Below are 19,377 nucleotides of genomic sequence, written 5' to 3' on the forward strand. Positions count from 1 at the left end.
CACCTGTGGAGCTGCCCAGCCCTGCTGGCAACCCTTTTGAAATGTAATCACAACCTATGTTTTGGACCCATAGATTAGGAAACCCTGATCTAATGCACAGATTGAGTTAATTTTACCTATTTAAAAAGAAAACACTTTAAAAGTCTAAAACTACTCCTATAACTAAGTTAATGAATATGCATCCTTATTTCTGTTTTCACATAATTTTTCATGAAATTTCAGGATGTCAAAATAAAACAGTTCTTTAAAAATAAAAGGTGACAATTTTACACTTAAAACAGTACATGTCAGCTGACTGCTTTACAAAAGTGAGCATTTATCTCCATTTTAAGAATGAGGAAAACAAGGCACAGAATGGTTAAGTGACGTTCTCGATGTTGCAGGGAGATCCAGGAGCAAACCCGGGAATAGAAATGAAGGCTAATAGTCTTCCATATCTCTATAATTCAGTTTATCAGTACTCTTATACTCAGTCAATAATATACATAATTTTATTTAGTACAAGTTAAACGCTCTCTTTATTGATATGCTTAAACATAAAACATGATCACATTTTAAAAACAAACATATTAAAGATCTATTCATTCCTTACTGTACTTATAGGGTCAAGTAGTTTTTCCTCAGTGATAAACTGCAGTCACTCTCCTCTTGGCCCATTGATCAGTGCATTAGAGAGCTTTTTTTTTTAAACTGAGCTTTATTTGTTTGCAGGAAGACTTAGGATCACCATGAGCATCAGGACTGTGGCTGCTTTTCCTAAAGACTTATCTTGAAAACACAAAGTTCCCATAAACTGATCAGTATTAACTACGGATGCTCAACACTTCTCAGGATCACACCCCTAAGGAATGTAGCAGATGTGCAAGTATGAACTCAGTACTGCGGGGATGCAAAATATAAAGTTACAGGTCCATCTAAAGTATATTTTACTTTAAAGTTTCAAGGGTCTAAAACAAAAAAACAACCCTCAAAACCACTTAAAAAACAAAGCCAAAAGTCTAAAGGTTTCTAATAAAGATAAATCTAAAACAAGTTTTATTCTTTCATTTTTTGTCCAAAACAAGACAAATGTATAGAAATATCCAAGAACTATTAGTTTTTAAAAATTAAGCCAGGCAAATTACAAAATGTTACTGTTTCTAAGATCTCTTGGTACTGATTTGTGCTCAGTCCAGTCTGTTTAACTGCTGTGTTCCCTCACTGCAGTCCCAGTCATCTCAGTATTTGCTTCATAAAAAGTTGCATTAATCACTCTTCTCTTCTCCTTGGTAATGTCTGTACTCTGGCTTCAGCTCCCATGTATTTTTGTGGGTCCCCTTAACATTGTAGATGCCTATTTCTCTTAAAATTTCTTTCAAGTATATCTGAAAAGAAACAAAAAGCTTAAATTACAAAGACAGGCAGTTACTGTAGTTCGAATTTAAACTACTATACATGATCTGCCAAGATACATTTATATTATTAATTAAAAATGATAATGAAATAATCTGACAACTACCAATAATTTCTTTAATAGATTTAATAGTGGCTGTAATTGAACACTTCCCCAGGATCCCCTCTCGCCATGCAGATGCCAGGTGCTGTCTTCCTTGCTCATTGAGGACGATCGCTCTAGAAATGGCTGAACGTTTTTTTTTTCTGCTCCAGGACACCTGACAGCTTCCCCTGCTTTGCAGCCCTCCCCTTCCCCCAAAAAGCGGACAATTGCTTACCAGGTCCACAAAGAAATGTGCTGGATAAGTGATGGTAAATGATGTATTGTGAAATGCATGCTTAGAATCCCAACCTTAATAAGCCTTTAGTGACCTTCAAAAAAGAAACTTTCCCTGACAGTAGACACAGAAACCCATTAATTCCATTTGAAAGCACATTATGTGAATCGTATCTTAATTTTGACTTTCACGTTCCAGCTGCCATGCCCAGTGTGGGAGACAGGTCCAGAAAAAGGCGCAAGAAGGTTCTCATCCTGCAGCACACAGAGTGGAATGAAACAAAATACAATCAGCTGGCAAAGAACACTCCTCAGGGGTGTCATAGCACAGCTCAGTGGCATCAGAGTCAAGCTGAGTTGCAGCAGAGAATGCTTGACTTCCAGCAACAGAAAGTGGCAAAGCACAGTGAGGCCGTGGCAAAGCTCATAATGTCAGTTATGGAGCAAATGGAGGTCCTGCGCTCCCTGCTACAGTTGCAGCGGGACTCCTAACACAGCACTACAGGAGCCAATACCTGCTGCTCAGAGTCTCCTGAAGAGAGGTTGCCCACCACCTGTCATCACGGTCCCGGAACAAGGGGTCGGAGGGCAAGGACAGCCTGCAGCTCTAGCCCCAAGGGCCAATTCAAAAGACTATTGAAGCACCCTTGACAATGCTTCTTTTCCTTGTCACTTAAACTCTCCTCTCAGCAAAATAAAATCATTCCTTTGAGCTCAGTGTGATTTTGTGTTGTGCAGGGGTGGTAGGGAACACAAATCACTGTGGGAGTTGGGTGAGGGCTGAAGGCACAGCTGCCCACCGCTATGTCCAGGTCCGCAGAGGATGCGTGGCTGCTGGAACCAGGCAGGTTGGAGGAGCATTGAAGGCATAGCTGCCTGCCACAAGCATTATACTTACTACAACTTAAACCCCTGCCACCAAGTAAAAGCATTCATTAAGACATGGTATGATTTATTAGCATTATGACAGAGAAATACATCGGTAGTATGTGTAGTACAGATCATTCATGAAGCTATGTTTTAAAGCGTCCCTTATTGCTACTTCCTCAGCGTGATTATTGATGGATGGTTTGGTAGGCAGCTGCAAGTAAGCCTTGCCTATGGCCTCAGCTTCAGAATTGCAGATGGACAGGAAAGTCTCCCGCCTGGATTCACATATGTTGTTCAGAATGATGCAGGCTGTAATCACAGTGGGGACATTAGTTTCTAAAAGGTCCAAATGGGTCAATAAGCATCTGAACCTCGCTTTTAAATGGGCAAAGGTGCATTCAACTACCATTCTGCACTTGCTGAGTCTGTCATTGAAGTTTTCCTTGCTGGGGTCCAGGGCTCCTGTGTAGGGCTTCATAAGGCAAGGGAGCAGAGGGTAAGCATGGTCGCCCAATATGACAGTAGGCACCTCCACATTGCCAATCATGATTTTCCAGTCTGGGAAAAATGTCCAACCCAGAAGCTTTCTGTACAGCCCAGAATTTTGGAAGACGCATGAGTTGTGAACCCTCCCCGGCCATCCAACGTTGACATCAGTGAAATGACCTTTGTGTTCTACCAACCCCTGCAACATCGTGGGGAAATATCCCTTTTGGTTTATATACTCAGGTACCAGGTGGTCCGGGGCCGTGATGGGGGATGTGCATGCCATCTATTGCCCCACCACGGTTAGGAAACCCCTGGGCAGCAAAGCCATCTACTATTGCCTGTACATCTCCCAGGGTCACAATCTTCCTGAGGAGAAGCCGACAGAGTGCATGGGCCATCTGCATCACCACAGATCTACTGTAGATTTGTCCACCCTGAACTGATTTGTCATTGACTGGCAACTCTCAGGCATTGCAAACTTCCACAGAGCGATTGCCACTCACTTCTGAACTGTTAAAGCCAGCCTCATTCTTGTGTTGCTGCAAATCAGGGCAGGGGCCAGCATGACAAGTCAGGTCCTGAGGGTGCCAGACAAAGGAAATGCAACCTGTACTGAAAACAAGACTCTTCAGTGTCTGAGTTTTCAGTGTTACAGAGCACTAACCCACCAGGTGGCAGCAGTAGATAAAATGAAACTTGAGATGCACCTAGAACAGATGAGCTTCCTTCCAAATAATATATTTCTGCCTTCCTATTACACAAACTAGACAGACTTTTCAGCTGCCTGAGAGAGTATTCATATTTGATTCTAGGATATGCAGATCCATTATGTGAACATTTTTGTTAAAATGATACTGGTAGCGTGCATTGTATTTTCAAAAACGTGTGTGCCATTAACAGGAACTACTTACCAATAAAACAAAGCATGAACACATAGAATTAAATACATAGAACCCGGCATGGATATAAAATGATCCATGGATGTGGTGACCTGGATATAAAGAGTGGGTATCTGCAAATCTGCAGGATTCTAAATACAAAATTTGTACGTACGTCAGCAAAAATGAGCTGCAGATAACTGCATCCCATCAGTGGATGTGGATGCACGCGGCTATAAAGCAGATATCCATGGATTTTCAAGGGCTCTACAGATATGCATTTACTTTCAACCTTGTTCAGCTATTCCTGGGCAACTTTGCGCTTCATAGCATGGCTTGCCAGTGCTTGGGCCTAAGATCTACTTATGGAATTAATGTCAAATTCTGCTCTTGAAGATGTGCACATCTACCACCAAAGTCCATGGGAACGAAGCAATACCACAGCTACTTACTCACATAACCGCATTAAGAAAATATACGTAGTTATTGAGTTGCTTTGATTAATTTGTAAGTCAGGAGACAGTGCAGAATGGTTCTGTGGAACAAAACATTAGATGAGGAAAGAATTTCAATATCTATAAGCATTTGTCCACAGAATTTATAGTACTTGGAACTTGTTTTTTAGAGCAAAGAGAAAAGACAGGTTTTTCAGAAAATGAGACTTGATTAACTTTATTTGATCACTGTGAGGGAATTTAGGCCCCATCCACTCTAGGAGTAAGCTGTTACCTGAAGCATGGCTTTAAAATGCACTCTAAACATGACTTAGCAGGACAATATGAACAGGATCAAAACTAATATTAACCTTAAACAGAATTTAGAAACTATCAGTGCTTACTTTTTTAAAAAAAGAAGCAGCATTTTTAAAAATACAGTAAACTCTTTCATATCCAGCAGCCCCAGGACTGGAAGGCTGCCAGATATTCAAATATTCTGGATAATAAATAAGTGTACCTAGCAAGGCATAACACTAAAGGAAAACAAGATTGGATATTACAAAACAAACAAAAATGTACACTGAGTACTTTATTTACCAACAACAGCAATACTGTACACTGTAAACATATACTGTATTTGATGCCTTTATTTGCATTTACTTTCACTATATTGTACTTATGGAAAACAAAACTAAAATTTACTTATGGTTAAAATGCTGATTATTTGAGAATTCTGGATAATAGAATGCAGGATATGAAAGAGTTTACTGTATGTTAATAATTTATTTCCTTTCAGGCAAGTGGATTCTGGATTGTAGATTAAATACTTGTGCTCCCACATCCTTTGAAAACGAGATATTCTCCACATCGGTACACATAGCCATCCCTCTGCCAGTATCAAGACTGGAGAGTGGGGACTTGGAGCTCTGGCGGTGAGTAGAAATGAGACTTCTTTGCCAACACTAGCATCTCTAGTACAATGTAAAGTAATATCTGAAAGTAACAAAGGGAAGTCTTTCTTGTGCAAATAATAAGCAATTGAAGAAAATAATCCCAAATTGGACTGACACAGAAGTCATTAGTTTGTTTTTATGGCACATCCCGGCTTGAGAGACTTCCCTTTGTTTTCAGTGAGCCCTGAGTTAGAATAAAGAGAGTAACTAACTGGTAGGGGAACCTCTCCCTTTTCCCACAATTGGGGAAAGAGGGCAGGAAGTTTAGGAACAGAAGGTAAAAGACAAACTTTTCTTAGGAGCATTGATTTTAAGGGTTCTTTTGATTTGAATAAAAAGGTACATTTAAAGAATGTGTATGTAGCACTGTTCTAACACATTCTAAAAAACTACCTTTATTTTGTCAAAAGAAATATTATCTCCCTTGGTCAAAGGCCCCCAGGCCTCAACTACCCATAATGTAAACCAAACCTACACTTGACAGAAAAACACCGGGATTTTCTTTCAATCTCCATCAAATTAGCACTCTAGCACAAATCTTTAACAGAGACCTCAAATGCTTTTATGTGATTTATATACCATCAAATCAATACGTCTGTCACAGTCTGCATGCCTTTTGGAAGTCATTTTCTCTGAATGCTGTTGAATTTACTGTTCAGGTTTTGTATGAGTATAAAGCTCGATGAGGTTGGGATACACATTGATGTTAGGTATCAGCTGCAGATGGGAGTGAAAGCTTTTTACTGGAGTGTGTTACAGAAATAAACCATTCTTTTCTTCTCAGCTTATTGCCATGCTTTTAAGGTTTTGGCCAGACTGTATTATGCCATACCCACAGCTATCACAAAACATCATTTTTGTTAGCTAAGTGCCTGGTTTTTTCCACCAAAGATTTTGTGTGCTTCAAAGCTCACCAGAATCAGATATAAGAAATAGCACTCCTTACAATAACTCAGAGAAAATATGTTCACTCTATTGTTATGTTGGTGCACCAGAAGAGTGAGAGAGATTGTGACTGGCCTCAGTGTACTTTTTGCGACAATATAACATTTTATACCCATTAAAGATACTGAAAGCAAATACACGAAGAATAACCCCGCATGTTTAGGAGTGACTACCTGAACAATCGGCACCTCTTCCCTGGCTATCTTCTAGCTTGGCATTCCTTGTTGTTAAGAATATAAGGGCAGTAAATAACGAGGACACTTAGACAAATACTGAAGAAGATTGTCCTTTCCTATTTCAGGGTAACTTCCCCATGTCTTTGGGAGTCTTTGGTGAAGTGGGGAAAGGTTGTGCACCTCTTTTTTGTTTCTGCCAGTAGTTTTTGGCATTCACACTGCAGCAGATTTATCATCAAATTAAAATGTGATGGGTTCAGCCTGGCACATATTTTCTGTTATGGCTAAGAAATAGTTGTAAAATAATCTAGAAGTTATGAAATACTCCGTAGACAAACACTAACAACGTATAACTGATATTCTAGGAATCAATGAATGAGGAGCAGCAATGTGGCTACAGGATAGATCTCAGAGTTTTTTAGGTTTGTTGCAAAAGTAGTACAAAGAGTCATCTCATGCCAAAAGATGCTTTTTACAAACTCTTCTTTCCACTGTATCCATTCACTTTTCATCAAACTGCCATGAAAAAGTCAACAATGCTCAAAATTAACATTCTATATTTTGTTTTTTTGCCATTTAAAGAAGATTTTTACAAAATAAAGGGTTTAAAGCTTCTGTGGAAACAGAATTCTAATGTAACCTTAACTAAGGTGCTATCATCACTCCATCATATTGGATCTACTCTACAAAAACTGCTGCTCTTACCTAGAAAGTCTGAATTCCTAAAACAACTTGTCTGACTACAAAATACTCAGCAGAGAAGTTAAAATTACAATATAAATCCCAGATTGGGTCCTTCTCAGTCTGAATCCAGAAGCTCATTACAAGCATTGCTAAAGGTCTCTACTGCAGAGCCAGACAAAACTCAAAACTCCACATTATTGTTAGCGGTGGGAGAGGATGAAATGACGTTAGTTGAAGTGCCAAGATTCTGCATATTACTGATCCCCCTCCTCTCTTTAACATCTAACCTATCTCTGTTTCTGAGCTTTCACAATGCCCAGCGGAAATTAGCATCCAGATGACACCGTAAGTCATTAAAGAGAATTCATCTACTCACTAAATATCTTGCACTATGAAAGGTACCTGTCACATTATAGCATAAGCATCCTTGGATACTCAAACAGTCATGGAAAGTAAGCCACCAACTTTCACCTGTGACTGGCCTGAATATTGTTATTGCACTTGTTCCTGGCCAACTGACGGATACAACTGGAGAACTTATGGCTGACTAGTGGAACCCATCTCTTGGAATTAATCCACGCGCCCTGAAAAAGCTCCATTCGGAAGAAAATGCTACCATTTTCTGGCTGCTTACCAATGCTTATTGTCATCAGTACATTGCTTCATCCTCTGCTATACGCACTTGCTCCCCTTTGATTACACTGTCCAGTTCAAGGTCTTTGTCCTGATATTTAGAACCTTTCCGTGACTCTGGCTGCCTAAGGGTATTTATGAACAGGGGGAAAAAAAGAAAAAAATCCACACCACTGAGTATCAGAGTCCGGGACAACTGACTCAGGCATAAGTCTCATTCTGCAGAGCTAAAAATAGCAGTGTGCATGTTTGTGCTTGGGTAGAAATCTGGGCTTTGAACCCTGAGGAAAGGAGAAGGGTGTGGAGCCCACACTCCAGCCTGAGTCTGAACCTCTACTCTGCTACTTCCAGCCCTGCAACATAGGCCCAAGTCAGTTGCCCTAGGTCCAGAGACTTGACTGCCATAAAGGTTTCTGTTGCGGTTTTTTCCTTGTAGCCCTACCTAAAAGATCACCTCTCCTCTCCTCTGTGACCAGGACCTCCCAAAACGGCTACATTGTACTGAAACAATTAAACAGTTCAGTTACACAGAATGTCTCTGTACTGACACACAGATAAAAGTAATAAATATACCAGTGTGAGTGACAATTCCTGTTAACACAAGGAAGCTTTATGTTTTTAGTTTTTGCAGTTTGAAGCAAAATTGTAAGTGATCAGGGATTCATGACAACTTTCATAAATATTCCCACTTTATGAAGAAAATACCTGGAAAATGGTGAAGCTCAACTTAACAACAAATGCAAGAGTCTCCTTGGGCAGATACAGAACCGTTATAATGAATGCCGGTTAATTAACTAGCAGTGTTTCAATGAATACGCAGTATTCACTACAAAATTACTTGGCAACAGACAATAGGTCGATAATATTACTGAATCACACTGCTCAGTCTGAAAAAGTAGTCAACTACATCATCATTCAACCAAAGATGACCATCTCCACACTCTAAATTTATGTTAAAACTCTATTTTTAGACTCTGATTGTTGTCAATATTCAGGATTCTAAATTGTCCGCTTATGCACGTACATGTGTAGATAAGGCACATGTGTTCAGATGATCATAGAGGCATGAACTGTGCATATTCAACTACTAGAAAATTCATTTCTCAGTGTCAGGCTCAGCCAGGATTTAGCCCCTGGACCTTTGCTTGATGACTCTACATACTTTCAAATCTACAGGGACAGGGGGTGAATGGTGTGTTTTTTTAAGATAGACTACTCTTCAAGCGTAAGTAAACCTGCAAATATTCCTGAGAATTGGTTGGCCTTGTCCACCACTTGTCTCAAATGTTCTTATGGCCAGTTCTGATGCTCAGTTTCACACTGATTTTTTGCTGTTCTTCCTTAGTGCCCCACATTACACTCGTTCTCTGTTCCCTCCTTTGCTTTGCTTTTCACATCTTTCTTTATCTCTCTGCACTTGCCCTTTGCTTCAGGTTTTGCTCCCTAACACACACACACAACCCTTCTGAAGTAAAAAAAACGTTAATGAAATCAAACATTTTCTACACCCTTTGAAGCTAGTAGGAATTATATGCATGTATCAGAGAAAAAGACTGCTACAATTTCTAGTCAGAACATAAACTGAAAGGGCAATTTCTCCAAGAAAATTGTTGCCCATTGCTTACAGATTATCATAATAAAGACCCAATCAAATTCAATATTAAGTGCAAAAATTAATGCAATATTAAGTAAAACAGGCATAGAAAAGTTAGAAGAATTCAAATTTCAAGTTCTTTTTAAGCACATTGTTAATTTGGCTACATTACACACGCTGCATAGTTGAAAACTCTCCCAGAATAAAATTATGATGATCAGTCATTGCCGGGAATAATCATCTTCCATGGAATATGTGGATCCCCAAGCGGCTGATAAGGCCTAGCCTTGAACCCAATTGATATTACAGTGAGGACAGATGTTTCCAGGTACAGCAGGAGACGTTTGACCAGGACTGGAGTCAGCCTCTCCTTCCTCCTGCATCTCTTGTCCTCCTCAATTTGTTGGTGGGCAAGTTCAAAATGCAGGGGACCACTGCAGAGAACTTCTCTCCATTTTGAGACACCCTGGGTGAGTGTCTCCCAAGTGTCAATGTCAATGTTACACTTCTTTAAGTTATCCTTCATCACGTCCTTATAGTGCTTCCATTGTTCTCCTACGTTAAAGTACTGTCCTTTCAGATGAGAGAACAGGACCTGTTTTGGGAGCCACTGGTCAGGCATCTGGACAATGCGATCAGTCCAGTGGAACTGCTGATGGATAACCATTGCTTCATATTGCTGGTCTTAGCCAAAACATGCTCTTTTTTCAAAGTGGGGGAAAAAACTGCATTGTCATCAGCTTACTGAAGTTCCACAGTAGATATGGTAGAAATCTAACTCTTACCTTTCAGCCTGCAAAGCCTGAACAGCTTTCCAGCCATTCGATAAATGATTTCAAAGCCAACTGGGAGCTTTCCAGCAATTAGGTACAGAATGATAGCAATAAAACTGCAAACATGGTTGGGTTGGTACTGTTGGTACTCTGAAAGATTCACTCAGGGAGCCAGTACTACTCAGAACAGTCACTTCCATGTTGCCCACAAGCAATTTTAGGATACTGATATATTTACCAGGACAACCAATCTTTGAAAGTACAATCCAGAGGGTACAGTGATTCAATGAATCAAAGGCTTTAGTTAAATCAACGAAAGCCATATACAGTGGCCAGTTTTGCTCCTGACAGTTTTCTTGCAGCTGCCGAGCTGTGAAGATCTGATCCATGACATGGTTAGAAAACACTGAGTCCAGTAAAATTTCTTCTGACAAGGGCACAAGACAAGTTGTGAGGATCTTCACCACAACTGTGCCTGCAGAGCAGAGATACCATGATAGTTTTCACAGTCTGCTTTATCCCCTTTCTTAAAGACGGTGACAATCAAGGTGTCTCTCACTTCACTGGGTATTTTCTCCTTTATCCAGATTTTAAGAATAAGCAGGTAAAGCTGCCAAATCGTCTTTGGTCCACCATCTTTAAAAATTTCAGTGGGGATCCCACCTGGACGTGCTGTTTGTTGTTCTTTATCTGCTTAATGGCATTTTGTATCTCATACAAATTGGGAGGGTCTCCAAGCTCATCCCTGGGAGATTTTCTGGGAGACTTGTTCAAGGACTTCACCTGCAACAATGGAGTTGTGATAAAGAAGTTCTTCAAAATGTTCTTTTCAGTGAAAACTGATGGTTTTGTTGTCCTTTAGAATGGTGGTCCCATTCTTTGGGTGAATCACAGTAAAATACAACATATTTGTGCAACCTTGCTAAGTTAAAGTCTCCAAACATAATAGAATCTGGACCTACTGGCACTTTCATTTGAAAAAATTAAGAGGAACCGAATAGTATGGGGAGAAGAACGCTACCACTTCCAGTGAATGTTAGCAGTGTCAGCAAAATTTGAAAGGGCAACAGAAACAAACAGGAATTCTATAAAAAAAACAAGCTGGAAAACTTTAGCACCATCCAGAGTATTCGATCAACCAACCCCGTTGACAGAAAAATGAACAGTAAAGAGGAAAATATGACTTCAGAGTAATTTTGAAACTTCCCAGTGCATGAACTGGAAGGAAGATTAGACAGGCTACACTGGCAAGGAAGTCTAATGTCCTGGAATAGTATTTTCCAGCAGTTTGGGTGAAAAACTTAAAATAAACTGAATCACCAGCTACTGCTCATTAGTTTCTGTTCTTCAGCAACATCCAGCACTTGAATGTTACCCCATGACATTTATTACACACGGTAAAAGCTATGGGATCAGACCTTACTTTGTCAATACTTTCAAATATTCTGCACTAGTAAAAGGTAAAAAGAAGCTCAACTAGTAAATTGTTCATATGCAAAATCCCTCCATTTTTTGGTTTGGGAAATCTGTCTCCGAAATTTTGAAGACTAGAGTTACACCATTAGAAGTTCTTACTGCTACTGCAATTTTGGAGGTCTGAAGAAGCACTTTTTAAAATGGAGAGTGAACGGTTAGTGTGGCATGACAGTGACAACATACTCTCGAAAGGTGTGGCATGCATTATTATATAAGTTCTGAAAATATTTTTCCAGAGCTTTGAAGGGATGCAAAAACTGTTGAGAGCAAGAAGGTAGGCATTTGATATGATCTCGCATGATATTCTTATCAATAAAGGAGGCAAATACAACTTAGATGGAGCTATTATAAGGTGGGTGCAAAACTAGCTGGATAACTGTACTCAGAGAGTAGTTATTAATGGTTCTCAATCATGGTGGAAAGGTATAACAAGTGGGGCTCCACAGGGTCTGTTCTGGGACTGGTTCTGTTAAATATCTTCATCAACGATTTAGATATTGGCATAGAAAGTATGCTTATTAAATTTGTAGATGATACCAAGCTGGGCGGGGTTGCAACTGCTTTGGAGGATAGGGTCATAATTCAAAATGATCTGGACAAATTGGAGAAATGGTCGGAGGTAAACAGGATGAAGTTTAATAAAGACAAATGCAAAGTGCTCCACTTAGGAAGGAACAATCAGTTTCACACATACAGAATGGGAAGCGACTGTTTAGGAAGGAGTATGGCAGAAAGGGATCTAGGGGTTATCGTGGACCACAGGTTAAATATGAGGCAATAGTGTGATGCTATTGCAAAAAAAGCAAACATGATTCTGGGATGCACTAACAGGTCTGTTGCGAGCAAGACATAAGAGGTCATTCTTCCACTCTACTCTGCACTGGTTAAGCCTCAGCTGGAATATTGTGTCCAGTTCTGGGCACTGCATTTCAAGATAGCTCAGTGGTTTGAGCATTGGCCTGCTAAACCTGGGCTTGTGAGCTCAATCCTTGAGGAGGCCATTTAGGGATGGGGGCAAATAAATGTCTGGGATGGTGCTTGGTCCTACCAAGAGAGCAGGAGACTGGACTAGATGACCTCCTGAGGTCCCTTCCAGCTCTAGGAGATAAAATTGGAGAGGGTCCAGAAAAGAGCAACAAGAATGATCAAAGGTCTAGAGAACATGACCTACGAAGGAAGACTGAAAGAACTGGGTTTATTTAGTTTGGAAAAGAGAAGATTAAGGGGGGACATGATAGTGGTTTTAAGGTATCTAAAAGGGTGTTGAAAGGAGGAGGAGGAGGAAAACTTGTTCTTCTTGGCCTCTGAGGATAGAACAAGAAGCAATGGGCTTAAACTGCAGCAAGGGAAGTTTAGGTTGGACATTTGGAAAAAGCTTGTAACTGTCAGGGTGGTCAAACACCGGAATAAATTGCCTAGGGAGGTTGTGAAATCTTCATCTCTGGAGATATTTAAGAACAGGTTATATAAATGTCTCTCAGGGATGGTCTAGACAGTACTTGGTCCTGCCATGACGGCAGTGAGCTGGACTCCATGGCCTCTCAAGGTCCCTTCCAGTCCTAGTATTCTATGATTCTATGACTAAATTAAATGTAAGAAACAAATTATAAATAGTCTTCACTAGTAGCAATTTATACAAAATGCAGTTCCAATTAGGCACAGTAGTCCTATTTATTAGTGGACATTTTATTGTTTTACATAAAGGAAAATTCTGTTATTTGATATTTATTCAGCCCAAGCCTGGTATAACTCCAATGACTTACAGGGAAAACAAGCAGTCCTATAGCACCTTAAAATCTAACAAATTTATTTAATAGGTAACAAGCTTTGGTGGGTAAGACCCACTTCTTCTGATTACCCACAAAAACTCATTACCTGATAAATGAAATTGTTAGTCTTTATGGTGTTTGTTTGTTGTGAAGACATAGATTAACATGGCTACTCCTCTGAGACATCTATGGCGTTACTCTGTATTTACACCAGAGTGAAGGGGAGTACAGGAAACCCTAACCATTCACTGTGGATACATTTCTGACACCATCAAAAATGGTGAAATCCGTGACTACTCGGGACAGGGCGGCCCCTAGGGGGCGGAGCCTGGGGTAACCTCCCCCATGCCTTAGGCCATGCTCCACCCTGCTCCATTCTCGCCCCTTCCATATTCTCCCCAGACAACGGTGCATGGAGATTATTTGGGGCCAAGGGCTGGGTGTGGCAGAGGTATCTTGGGTCGCCTCCCCTCCCCCCACATTCACCAAAAGGGTGATGGGAGCAGCAGCCTGCTCTACTGTGCCACGCCGCCCTCCTGGCCCTCTGCGCCTCATTCTTGCCAGCTTCAGGGTAGCAGAGGGCCCCTCCAGTTGCCACTGGTTGTGGAGAAGCACGGCACAGCACTCTCCGGTGCTGCAGGGCAGAACAGGCACCCCCTCCTGCCATCCACATGGAGAGTGCGGGGTTGGGGGCGGGGATGAACTCTGTTGCCTCTGCCAGGTATTCCCCCCCTCACCCTCGTCCCTTGGGAGGTAGGGAGGAGCCTGACAGTCGCTGCTGCCCTGCAACAGGCTGCCCGAGGCTACTCCCCTTCCCCTGGCCCCTGTACAATGGGGGGCGGGGGGGGCGGCGGCTAGGACAGGATGATGACCAGAAGAAGTGGGGCCTGAGACAGGAGACATCTGGGAATATGGAAAATCACAAATAGTGATTTTGCAAACTGCAAGGTCTCCTGCAGATTTGGCTAATATCATAGTGTAATTTTAATGTCTTTACATTATTTTGAAGTACAAACATAAAATGTATTAGAATTGACAAGAGATCTGCTCTGTGTTTATAGACCTCCAGAATAAATATAACATCACATCCAACATATACCAATGTACTTTTCAAAAAGTGTCAGAAGGACACTATTTATAATCACACACAAAAAATACAGGCATTTATTTGCTATTTGATTAACTAAGTTTTTGACTATTTTGCTAATCAATTTTAAACACCAACACCCAGTGAGGTAAGCGTCAATACATTAATTCTAACACAGCTGAAAAATGAATTGGCAAAACCTTTTAGTCAATTCTGAAAATAACCAGAGCATTTAGAAACCGAGAGGAAAAATTACATACCAAGAAAGTCTTAAAAGCTGTTTTAGAAAATCATGCAGTGAACACTTAGGCAGAGTTTAATTAACAGCCAACCTCTTTACCATAAGTAAGAAGAGAGCACACCTATTCGACATGTTGGCATGTTACTGTGTGTGTGTGTGCGCGCACATACATAAAGCAGAGCTGCTATGGCAACAATGAAGCCACAGTGGGTAACAGGAACAGATACTGTATTTTTGGAAAAAAATAATGTTTCACACTAGAGATTAATGTCTACGGGTACTGAGAAAATTGGTACATCGGAATGAAAATTGGCTGAAGGGCAGGAAACAAATAGCTGCGAGCTGCTAATGGAATTGTTTCCATTTAGAAAATGCTTACTAGAGAAGTACTTAAAGGAACACAGTTAGGAACTTAGCATGATAATTTTGTGTGTGGGGATAGATGGCATATTGAAAGAACGTTTCCAAGTGATCACTACCCTGGGTATCATGTGCACAAAGAGAAAGGCAGCCAAGCACAGGCTGTACTATCACCACTAATATCTGGGTGTTCGGGAATCAGCAAACTCACATGGCAAACATCCATCAAAAAGTAGAAAGAAAATGACAACTACAAATTATGTTATTCTGAACAGACGCTGCAGAACATATGGAAAGCAAAAGAGTTTAAAAGCTGTAAAATCTCGACAATCTTCTGGTAAACTTGCAAGTATAGAGCAAGTGAACAGAAAATGCGGTGCTAAGTCGGAACAGAATATAAAGGTAGGTAGCTTGTATCATTATAATGAGTTCTGCAGTTAAAAGCAATAGAGCTCACTCAGATTAGCATAATTAATGAATGTGGATCCACCACACTATTAGCTGAACATAATTTCTTTCACGGGAATAAAACCAGAGTGGCAGATATATTTAGATTGGTGCAGAGCCCAGGCTGTGCTCTATACTTTCTGAAAACAGAAGCTGACAAATCCTTGGTCCTCATAAGGTCAGCTTAAAGTGATGAGGACAAAAAGTGTGACGAAGGGGTATAACATATAAGCAAAGCAGGATGATAGGTCACAGATTACTGGTACATTTTTATCGTTTTTAAAACTGAGAACATAAGATTCTCTTCTTCTCTCCACACAGCTCAGCCCTCATCTTCCTCCCACGCCAACTCTCAGCTTGTATCCCTACACCCTCCCCCTCCAAACAGATGAAGAGTTTACTCATACAATAAATAAATGACATAGAGAAATGGCTTAATTAATCATCTTGTTTCTTCTACGTGTTGCAGAATAAATGAGCTTCAGGTGCCTGAATAAGAGAACCATGGCTTTCTGTATCTGCTCAAGGAGGTCATTCCATCATTTAACCATGTCTTAAAATAACTAACTTGTATAACTTCATATTTTATATACATTAAGTGAGAAAAACTGGAATATGTATTCACTCTACAGGTTGAACCTCTCTAACCTGGAATTCTCTCACCTGACTACCTCTGTAATCTGGAATGATTTTAGTTAGCGGGACAACCACTTATCACGGGTGTGGTCAAGTTTCTCACAGTCCCATAAAGTTTGTTTACAGCCACCAGTCCTGACTCTCCGTGTTCTGTACTGTTGTTTAGCTGTAAGTTACCTCTAACTGTCTTCTAAGAGCCCAGTAACCGGTGGAAGTGTTGATGATGTGCTAGACAATATTGACCTCCCATGGTCTGGCAAATTCTCTTGTTTGGCACCAGTCAGGTCCTGAGGATGCCAAACTGAAGAGGTTCAACCTGTATTATGATATAGAATATAGGGATCTTGTAATTTTATGTTACAATTTGGGCCGCTATATGTGCTACGTGTGTAACAGACACTGCTGGAAGGAGCTCAGGAAACAAGCTGGAATTGCTGCAGTTCCTACTGCTGGTTTGCAGAGATTGCTCCTGTGTTCAGCAGGCAGCAGCTACTTACAGTTAGTGGGGATGCTGCCCTCCCCACAGACCTCCACACACTTTGTAGGTCACTGAAGAAGCCTTACACAAGGGAGAGAATGAGCGAGTTAGGCTGCACAGCAGCTCTACACTTCACAATGCAATACTGACGGTATCCATAAAGACAGAAATGCCAGCAACTACAGAAAGAAGCAAAATCTTATGGGTGCAGCTCCTTTCCCATTTCACTGGCCAGAACTAGACTGGCACAACAGACAGTGTCTCCCCTTCGGAGGGCTGCTGGCACTTGCTCAGGGTGTGGCTGAGATCTGCCAGAATGCGAAAGGGAAGCAGAAAAGAAATCCAAGGGCTGGAGTCTGTTACGGGGATACACCACAGCAAGAGGATGAGGAATGTCATTTTATCAAGGGAAAGAAGAAACAGGGACACTCCCCAAAAGCCCATTTTTAAGTATGCATTTGTGTGTTTCTTTACATGTTTATTTTCATTCTAAACATTCACACACACAAATGAGGCAGAAAAAAGCCAGAAATGCCACCCTCAGTGGAATTTTAAAAGTCTGAGGGGTGGCAATAATGAGACTATTTAATATTAAATGTATTTGGGGCTTGCAATTATGATACTCAACTTTTTTCTACCTATGTATATAGACACAGGGTCTGATTTTAGCATTAAATCACAGCAGCCAAAAATCGAAGAGATCTATTATTTTAGCCATCTCTTTGACAAGAGGATTTAGTCTCTAGCATACTTCATATGTTCAGTTCTGAATAAATGTATTTTAAAATCATGCACCAATCTACCTCTCTCTACTATAAACACACAATAAATACATTTAAAAGGTATATGTTTAAGACTACGCACTCGTAAGTATAAAAGGCATGTTCCTAATATAACAATAAATATTGTACTGGTGATTACTGCAAAATGTTAAGAAGGCGGTTATGAACAGGTACATACCACAGGCTGTTTGGTTATGTCCACTAAGTCCTTAATGTTGTAATATTGATGCTTTTCAAAGGCAGAAAAAAGCATGTCCAACACTTGCTGTTTATCAGCCCGAGCTCGTTTTCCATCTTCTTTTTTCTTCCTTTCATACTCAATCTATGAATTAAAAAAAAAAAATATTAAAAGATGTACATGTAGCCCTTTCTGGGTATTTTTCTGCATAGAGTCAGCTGCATAGGGTCAGTATTTTTTAAAAATTCTATTTCATAAAACATTTTGCAGTTACATTCTGCTTTTCTGCTCTAAAAAACCATCAACATGTGAACAATCGTTCAATCCTTAGTACCTCTGTAACATAGATAAATAACCATTCCCACTTCACGAGCAACGGAGCAGAGGCAGAGAGATTAATGAACTTGTCCAAAACTAGAGAGAGTTCATATCCCAGCATCAGAACTGGGACATGTACTCAAAAGTTCTGAGTCTAGACCTCTCGACAGTCAACTTCTTTTTATTTTCTGATGCATTTTGATTTATTACATTTGTGGCAGACAACAGGCTGCTCTCTACAAGAGTGAGTTGGAAGGCAAATATACTGGGAGTTGGGTCAGTGTCTGTTTGTTCACCACCTAGGCTCACAGAGTATGGGTCAGTAGGCAGGCCAGGAAGCTCATTAAGAATCACCTTGTAGGAAAATCAGACACCTGCTGCCAGTTAAGGCCTGCCGGCTTGCTTTAAAAGGTCTTCCGCCAGGTGAAGGGGTGGAGAAAAAAAGGAATGGACCAGGAAGTGATGCTGGAGGCCTAAGGTGTGGAAGGAAGAGGAGGCTCTGCTAAGTAGAAGGGGGAAAGTGTTAGACGAAATTGGTGGGAGAAGTGGCCCAAGGAAAGACTTGCAGTGTTTGGGGCAGGGGAAAAGCCCCATCAGCTGCCACCAATCTCGGGTCCCAGGACTGGAGTTCAAGAGTACTGGGAGGGCCTGGGCTCCCCCTAACCTTCCCCTAGGAGAAAGATGAGGCACCAGAACCATTTAAAGGGGTCTTGCCCCTGCCTGTGACTTGCATATGATGAGAGTGGCTCAGTAAGTGGAGACCTTTGCCTCTGGAAAGTCCCTACGTAGTGGAAGGGCCACAGTGAGACTGAGGCACAACAAAATCTGCAAAAAAACACAGATCCCTGGGGGGCTGACAAGGGCCTTGTCAGACACTATAGTGATTCTGAAAGCCTACGTTCCTTACATTTGAGAGATCTTCATTAGAGCAGCAAGTCAGCAACATTTGCAAACTGCACCCATTCAATAAAATGGGTTATAAAATAACATCTTGATTTCAAATATCTGGCAACAGAACAGGTGGACTCCACAGAAACTCTAGAATGCAGACAAAAATCCAGAAAGTCTATTTTTTGGTTTTGTTTCAAACAATGGCTCATTGGGACATTTGTATCCAAAGCACTCCACTGAAAAGCCATGAGCTAAGTACCTCCTACAAATACTGAAGAGATATTATGGCTTTCCAACATCTTATATTCCCTCTTAAACTACACTGTGAACTTAATTTCATTTTGTCTAGTATTACCATAGCCCTGTCCCACAGAAATAGATGTGTGTAAGAAGAAAGCAAGCACAATAAATTAGACACAGTCCAGCTACAGAGTCATCCACAAAAATTGCAGGGACCTTCAAATTAGGTAATAACAGAATCAAGGGTGAATTCTTTTACTACAAAGCAAACAGAATTAGGGACACATTAGTTTGATGCACACTTGTCATGTGGATAAAGAATGTTGAGTCA

The 19,377-nt window shown here is 40.7% G+C and overlaps 1 protein-coding gene across 1 annotated transcript in view; it reads right to left on the bottom strand.

Annotated features, from left to right (window-relative positions):
* Positions 1 to 489: 489 nt before the first annotated feature.
* The window catches only part of GTF2F2 (general transcription factor IIF subunit 2), a 140,312-nt gene continuing 121,424 nt past the window's right edge, over positions 490 to 19,377 (bottom strand). The window contains exons 8-9 of the mRNA XM_074982807.1: positions 17,598 to 17,741; positions 490 to 1,364 (exon numbers count right to left, since the gene is read on the bottom strand). Of these exons, the coding sequence (XP_074838908.1) occupies positions 1,245 to 1,364; positions 17,598 to 17,741 (264 nt within the window). The 3' untranslated portion in view covers positions 490 to 1,244. The remainder of the gene's footprint in view (positions 1,365 to 17,597; positions 17,742 to 19,377) is intronic.

Source organism: Carettochelys insculpta, chromosome 1, assembly GCF_033958435.1.
Source record: "Carettochelys insculpta isolate YL-2023 chromosome 1, ASM3395843v1, whole genome shotgun sequence".
Classification (NCBI taxonomy): Eukaryota; Metazoa; Chordata; order Testudines; family Carettochelyidae; genus Carettochelys; species Carettochelys insculpta.